Here is an 8,472-nt window from a genome sequence, read left to right as displayed (position 1 = left end):
ATATACTACACCTATTGTTAAAATGCTCTTTAAATCAAGGGTACAGATTAGGGCACTGGGACAACTGAACTGTTCTTTACATTGCACTTATTCAATCCAACACAGAAAAGAAAGAAAAAGGAGCAGAATATATACTTACTAGTAATGATGAAGGAAGAGATGCTTATTTCCTTTTTAAATGAAGTCTAGATTTAAAAAAAAATCTCAGCTGAAATCTTGTATTTTGTGGATTTCAGAGATCTGGAGTATATGAAGGTTCTATTTCTATAGCCAATAATGTATCCTGCTCATAAGAAATCATATTGGTTTTGAAATGGCCATAGTAGAATTTTAACCCTTCAGGTTTTAAGCTACCCCATACTATTTTGTGGGGTGTGGAGTTGAGTCCTTGCATGTAGTGGGCCACCTCCAATTACCTCAGGAGCAAGATGGCATAGAAACAGGTTTCAGAACTGTCAGAACAACCAAAGCACTGCACCACAACACACCGCTTTGTAACTGCTCTATTTATTAATACGTATAACACAAATGCTCACGATATCAACGCATTCTTGTTGGCATGCTGGACAGAGGCATTGTTTTTGAAGATCTTTTAAAAATATTTTGACTTTTGTCCCCCCTTCACACTCATTTTTTAAATTGATCTGATGAGGCCCTGGAAGTCTGTAATGTCAATGCAGGAAAAAACACAGAAGGAAGTAAAATAATACAATAGCAATTAACTGGGCAAAAACCAAAGATAATATCATTGCCGTCACAGGAAGCCACAGCACAGCTCTGTAACAGGATTATACAGGTTTCAACTGAGAGGCAAAGGCGCACTAAACTGTCTCTATACACCCAGCTACAGAACAATAACGAGCAAGGAGGCCACCTAACACTCAACACCAATTTCCATCATGCGTGACACATGCTTTTTTTCTCCTTGTGAACAATTACCAGTGTATCTCTTTACACGTCCTAGGCAGCCTAGAGAAGATAGGAAAGAGCCTTAGTAAAGGAAAACCAAACCAAACAAGATTAAGCCAAAAGAACAGATAGCTATCATTTGCTTATCTATGTTAAGGTGTGTGGCATTAATTGACCACAGTGAGGGGCTAACAGGAGTCTCCCACACTACATGCAGGCCCCAGGGGGCCAGTGATGGTGTGATAACCAGTCACCTACAATGAGCTGCAGTTGGACCAAGTACACTGGAGGAGCTGGCACGCATAGGGCCTCGGGTGGGGTTCACTAGGACTAGCCGCAGGGGGACCTGGTTACACTCTGTGGCACAACAGGGCTTCACAAGAAGACACTACACATGTGGGCTGAAAGGTGAAGTGACTGGGTAGGAGGGTCAGCTGCACGCAGGGGTGGGGAAGTGGGAACAGGGCAGGTGTATTATGCACTGTGCTCTAACATCCTTTAGAAGTCTTTCAGATTGCTGTAGGTCCTTTTTAACACAGGTCTCTTCTTCCAACGTTCTTGAAAGACTGAGAGAGAAATTAAGATGTGTGAGTGATTCATCACTTATAAGAATTTTTTAAAATAAAGATAACAAGGTGAAAGGAGCATTTCGTATTTTCCACAACAGCATCCATCCAAACTCCTCCCCAAAACCATGGAAATGAGATTTTTGCATGTGGACAAGTGCCAACAACATTAGGTAGTTCAAGTGGCCAGGTGGTCCTCCTGACCATTTGAAGTGTTGTATGGGCACCCAAGGGAAACCCTCGAAATTAAACATGCCCCATTGCCACTTACCTTCTCCTTACACCATCTCATATTGATTGGCCGTGATGAACCGGGACAGACAGCAGGCCAGCAGCATGCCAATCAACTGTTGCCAAGGAGACAAATGAAACAAGAATCTGAAGTCGTTGAACTATACCCTTCTTTCACTTTGGATTTCAATCTTTACTTTTAATTGACACATGATTACTGCAATTTTAGCAACCAAGTTACCAACTGTGAATGGGGAAAGGGTGCTAGAAATGAACCACCAGATTTCAGTGTGGGATCTAAGCTGGAGGAGGTCTAACTGCTGGTATAGGACCAGTTGGAAGCTCTGGAACTGGCCATAAGGTTCTAGTTGTAGCTCACTCTGGCCATTTAACAACTTTTGAGACTAGGTAGTATTAAAATTTGCTCATATTGTGAGAGTAATGAAAATTAAGTGACCTGGAATTTGGGAAATATTAACTAAAAAGCCAAAATTTAATTCAAGGTCATAAGCACATGCATTTGGAAAATTTCTCAATACAGTGTGCTTTTCTAGCTATCTGTATTTAGCTGACAGATAATAGTTCTTTCCTAGAGACAAGAATAGAGACACTATTCCTGACCAGATAGTTTTTCAGTGTGAAAAGAAAGTCAGGGCTTGTAAAAGACAGAAGAAAGTGGGGCCTGAAATTCTCTCTGTATCTCAGCTCTGAAGCCATCTTAGGCCCAAATATACCTGTCTCTACCCAGGGCCCACCTCCTAATTTTTCAGGGGCCCAAGAACAACCAGTCACAAAAACCCCCACCTCCTCAGAAGACTCCATCCTCATGGTCTCTGTGCCTTGACCTAACCTGTGCCACATGCATGTCTGATAAAAACTGCTGGGACACTATCAAGCTTGCCTTCAGCAGATCTTGCTCTGCTCATTAGAAGCACAAATTCTCAAACACATATCTGGGGAATCAACATTCTTTGGATAGAAACTTGAAAGTGTACTTGAGCCTAGATGCCACTTTCCTTTGGCCAATGTAGTTCCTTATCTTTAAGCAACTGGGCAGGTTTTAATCGATCAGAAGTGGGAATGACCTTTAGAGATAATCTGCCACACTGTCACCTAGGACCTTTGTTAGAAATGCATGTTTCTCAGGCCCCAACCCTGATTTGCTAAATCAGAAACTGGTGTTTCAATAAAGCCTCCACCTAGTCACCCTTCTCTTGGCTCTTAACACATCAGTGAAGGTCCAGGCCGGATTCTTGGCTTCTTTAAAAAATTAAAACTGTGCCATGAAATAAGCAAATTATAACCTTTGTCAGGGAAAGGAAACTCATCACCTTACCGCAGTCACCCTATCACCTACTGAGCTCTGGCCAATGTCACTTCATGCCACAAAATGTATAGTATCATGTACTTAGTGCCACGTGGCCAAAGATATTATGGCTACAACCTTCAGAATATTCTGTCACATGAAAAATTAAAATCTTCCCATGAGTTTGAATTATACACTTGGTAGTGTCAAAAAATTAGATTCCATCCAAAAAACAAGTATGGGAGCTATTTAATATATTCAAGTATAATAAATGATTGAGTCTTTACTGCAAACCTGTGCAATATTATGATCCCAACTTTCTAGAAAAAAGAGTAGGATCAGGGGTGATATAACAAATCTTCCCCAAACTATACAAGTAATCTACCCCTTCCATCAGAGAATAGGCCCAGTTTTGTCCCACTACATAGAAAAGTTAAACAGTTGTTCCTCAAGGGCTTTGTGACCCAGGACCCTCCGTCTGCCGGACTGATTTTGTGTGTTCCTCAGGACCCAAAAAGGAACTACTAGAACATACCAAATCAGTCCGGCAGACTGAGGGTCCTGTGTCACAGGACAGGGGATGGATTGGTAGGCGTAGGATCTGTATTTTTTGATGTGAACATTTTCTTTGCTAATTAATGGATTTAACCCTCCTTCCCCTTTAAAAAAAGAAAAAAAGCACAAAATGAATTCCCTTCAGGTGTTATCTGAGGCAAGAAGGAAGGTGACTTTGGAGCTTAACATTTAAATCAGCAAATCAGGTGAGGAGGAGGAAGTCAGTACTGTACTCCTGGATATGCAATAGATGCCCAACCTCATGCAAGGCCCTTCACCTATTCTGGAAAACAACTATACAATCTCCATTGAGGACCGTAACATACCAGGATACGGGTGATTAATCCAGCTTAGTAGCTTTCAAGTCTAGAAAAGCCCTAGGTCTATTTACCTTGGATACAGAAGTACTTACCACGGAGGAAACCTTCCACCCTCACATGGCCAAACCAAGGTGTGACACAGTGTCACAAATTGAGTAATACTGGGATCACAAAGCCCTTGTTTTCTAGGCCATTTAGGGGAATAGGAGGGAGGGAGGGAGTATGCTTATCTTTCTTGCACATTTGTAAAAGCCAGCCATGGGCATTCCTCTCTCTGCCCCAAGAAGAGCACCGCAGGTCTCAAGCCTCTGTTCTGCTGGAACTGCCTGGCCGCATGGGTGAGTAGGACTGGTTGTGTGATACTACTAGGCTTTGTGTTTTCTTTTCTAACTCGACAAGAATGTGGTACATTGATGAGACCTAAACTTGCTGCAGAGTGTTTCTGTTTTGGGTGTTCCTTGGGACCAAAGCTCCTCCCTCCCTCACTTCCTCCGCATCAGAAAGCACACTCAACAATCTCCACATCAGGGATTTCTTTAAGGCAGCAGAGAAAGATGAATGTTCATCAGGTCAGCTAGCCATTCATCTAAGCACAAATTCCTTCATAGGAATGTGTGAGAGGGGAGTGGAGGAGAGCCATTAAGCAGCTTCTTTATGATACAGAGAAGGATCTATCTGATTTGATTCATCTCACTAATGAAAAACAAGATGCTGCTCCCCATCACACATACTCAGGGCGAGCCAGGAATGTTCTTGGAAATAAGATGCTTCATCCATGAGACCCCAGGTTCCATGAAATATTCTTCTCCTCTTGTCTACTATCGGTATTATGTCCCTTTATGTGTCCAGGGTAGCCAAGAGAGACTGTAGCAACATTTTTTCCTCCAAGGGAACAGTCCTTCTCAAGTGCCAAATGTAGACAATGCAGGTCTGCCCTTCTGGTGCTCACAACCTGACGCTACACATACATGCATTAAGGAAAAGGTACGTGCAAGGCTGTCAAGTGCAGCCTGGACATTTGCATCAGTCACAAGGCTAAAGATCCTCTAACATGTCCCCAGCCATCACAGACATGTTACTGCGTGTTATTACTGAGATATTAGAGCAGCTAAAAGAAAGTTCATGTATGTTAAGTACCTTTAAATTGTCTCTAGAGACTGAATTAGCTGCAGTTTGTGATTGCACTCAGGTTTGTCTTGTGTTGGCCATGTTGAGGGTTTAGTTCATTTCATAAGCCTCAAAAACAATGAGGTATAGTGAAAGAGAAATTTGAAATTGCAACAAGAAACATTCATATTCACTGAGGCCACATGCTCTTGTGGGATGAAATGCCACACAAGTTTTTACAGCTGTTTAGGAAGGAAAGTGTTTCGACTTCTCTAAAGCTAAACTCTCTGCTTTGCAAAATCACTATCAGGCTAAAGTTCTATTCCTTGATCTAAGTGAAGGCTAGACAGTTCTGTTCATTTTGTGAGAACTTCTTAAACTGTAAACTTTTACTCTATGTACTTTTCTGTATATTCCATATTTTAGTAAAAACAACTCTTAGGAACAAACTCATCGAATTAAAGTGCACCTGCGTTGATAAGCAGAATGGACCGCGGTACAGATGGCTAGGAAATCTTCAGACTCTGCGATAGCCTATATAGAAAGTAGAGCTCTGGAAACATTACCAGGACAACATTAATTAGGACTTGTTTAAAAAAATCGTCCGTTTATCTGAGTTAGAGCTTTTATCTGGTTGTTTAGTATCCATGTCAATCCTTCTTCCCATTGAAATATTATAGCAAGGATGTACCCTTTAGCTGGGAGAGCAGAGGCATGTGGAACAGTACCCTGCCTGGTGAAAGTAGGCTAAATTTTACATATGGCTTAATCTTGTTCTATCTTTATATATGTGGTTTTCTTAATTTACATAATGATTTCTCTCATTGTGTTTTAGAGGGATATAAAGGGCAATCCATGAAAGTTGGGTTTCCACTTAAGAAATAGAGTAGTCAAATCCAGAGACTAAAATAATGATCATGAGATGATGTTTTTTAAATATGAGGTTTTTTTTTGAAAGAAATGATACCATGAACAATCTATAGGAACTTAAGACCAAAAAAGGACAGATCATCCAGCAAAAATGCCTCTCCCAAATCTACATCAGCCATTTGATGTTTTGAGTTGTTTATACTCCAATTAAGCCAGCACCTTGTTCAGTTAACCTCCATTTGACCTACAGAAAAAGCAAGTTGTTTTTCTGGAGCTAGTCATTAGTTGAACTGTAACCGATATTCCCCTGATGGCAAAACTTCATTTAAGTTGAAAAAGGAAAATCAATAAACAGATGACCTGAGGACTAATGAGCAAGGAGCTCTGACCCTGTCCATCAGCCTTCCCCAAGGCCCAGGAATGCAGGCCAAAAGCTGGAGGCGCGGGAAAGGCTGGACCAGGCCCTGCACAATGATGGAGGTTACCTGGGAGAAGGCGATTCCAAATGCCACTCCAGCGATGATCCCCATGTTTGTCTCCATGAAACTGGTCACCAGATCATAACAACCCTGGAAACAGAGAGAAGAGGTCTTGGAGTTGTGTTTTAGCCAGGTCAGGCCTGCTATGTGCGCTTGCAACTCTCATACCCACCCCAACTTTAATTGAGCAAATATAATCACAATTCATCCTGGGAAATGACCAGCACTCTATTCAAACAAATAGACGAAAACTAACAAAAAATACAAACATACAAAAAAGTACAGAGAGTAGCAGAGACAGCAGTACAATGAACCCATACACAACACTTCCTCCGACACTATAATTAACAGATGGCCAATCTTGTTTCATGTAAACCTCCCCCAAACGCATTCCCTGACTAACTACTATAAAGCAAATCCCAGATTTAATTTATCAACAAATGTCTTAGTAGTAGGATTAAATTTAGTAAGAAATCTGTAAGCTCTATGAAGCAAACACTGTAGAGATAAGGGAAGTAGACATGAATAGATGAAAAGACATAAACCTGAACAGGAAACCCTAGCATCATAAACATAATTACTAGTATTTACATGAAGAGCGACAACATCTTGAAAAACAGAAAAATCATCTGGTTAGAGGGAGATGTTTGAATACCTGCCAACATTATGGAGTTTTAGATTTATTTCTAAGGTGGCAATTATAATTTTTTAAAGTACCAAAATCTTGCATTCTAGAGTTAACTTTTCCAAAAATTAACCATGTGACCTTCAACAAATCATTTCCCCTTTCTGGATGTAAATAGTTTTATCTATAAAATGTGGATTACCATAAAGGTGGACTTCCCTTTAACATATTATAAAATCTGTCAAGTCATGATTAAAACCAATAATTATCATCACTTTCAATTTTAGTTTAAAACTGATGAAGTGAGTTACCTTTCTTTAAGATGAATGATCTGGCTGCAGTTCAGCAGTGTTGTTAAACAAGTTTTTTTTTTCTGATTATTATTCTGGATAACATTTTATCATCCTGGTCCAGATAGAAAACACCAGATATTGTGCATCACCCAGAGAGCAAAGGCAAAAGCTGACTCTTCTTGTGAAGCCCCTTTCAGGCCAGGTGGTACAACGTGTGGTTGTGTTAGTGTGCATGAGGTGTGTGCACGTATGTGTGCACATACACGTGTGCGAATTTATTTGTAATCAGCCAAATCAACCTAGAGTCTTGGACTGACTTATTCAGCTAGAAGACATGGTCTTTTTCTAGTTTTCTGATAAAAGGCATTGACTTCAATATATAAAGTGTGTGCAAATGAAAATATTAATTCAATAAAAAAGATAAATTATTTCTTGTTTATTAAGAAATCTACACCAAAATTTCAGCCCCTCCAAATTCAAAGACCCAATCCAAAAATGGGCAGCGGAGATGAATACACACTTCTCAGACAAGGAGATACAAATGGCAAATAAATATATGAGAAAATGTTCAACATCATTAGTCATTCGAGAAATGCAAATTAAAACAACACTAAGATTCCACCTTACCCCAGTAAGAATGGCTAGCATTAAGAAATCAACCAATAACAAATGCTGGCGAGGCTGTGGAGAAATAGGAACCCTCTCCACTGCTGGTGGGAATGCAGACTGGTGAAACCACTGTGGATATCAGTTTGGAGATTCCTCAGAAAACTAGGCCTAGAGGTCCCATTCAACCCAGCTATCCCCCTGCTGGGTATTTTCCCAGAAGATCTAAAAACATCATATCACAGTGATGTATGTGCACCCATGTTCATAGCAGCACAATTTGTAATTGCTAAAATGTGGAAGCAACCCAAATGTCCATCCACTGAGGATTGGATAAGAAAATTGTGGTACTTTTATATAATGGAATATTACTCAGCTGTAAAGAAAGATAAACTCGAGGCTTTTATAGGCAAATGGTCACAACTAGACACCATACTCATAAGCGAAATAAATCAAACATACATGTGCAAGCACTGCATTGTTTCTCTAGTGTAAAGCCTGAAAGAGTTAATTTAATCTAGGAGATATGATAGACATTGAGAATTGATAGGAAAGCACTCATAGGTAAAGGATAACTGGGATATGGGAAAAGAGAAGGGAAAGAA

At 40.3% G+C, this 8,472-nt stretch overlaps 1 protein-coding gene across 1 annotated transcript in view; it reads right to left on the bottom strand.

Annotated features, from left to right (window-relative positions):
• Positions 1–491: 491 nt before the first annotated feature.
• The window catches only part of Tspan7 (tetraspanin 7), a 127,937-nt gene continuing 119,956 nt past the window's right edge, over positions 492–8,472 (bottom strand). Inside the window, exons 6-8 of the mRNA XM_005413275.2 lie at positions 6,350–6,433; positions 1,747–1,822; positions 492–1,475 (exon numbers count right to left, since the gene is read on the bottom strand). Of these exons, the coding sequence (XP_005413332.1) occupies positions 1,754–1,822; positions 6,350–6,433 (153 nt within the window). The 3' untranslated portion in view covers positions 492–1,475; positions 1,747–1,753. The remainder of the gene's footprint in view (positions 1,476–1,746; positions 1,823–6,349; positions 6,434–8,472) is intronic.

Source organism: Chinchilla lanigera, unplaced genomic scaffold (genome assembly GCF_000276665.1).
Source record: "Chinchilla lanigera isolate Chin_1 unplaced genomic scaffold, ChiLan1.0 scaffold00165, whole genome shotgun sequence".
Lineage (NCBI taxonomy): Eukaryota > Metazoa > Chordata > Mammalia > Rodentia > Chinchillidae > Chinchilla > Chinchilla lanigera.
The sequence above is the reverse complement of the archived record's forward strand: the minus strand, read 5'-3'. Positions and strand labels throughout refer to the sequence as shown.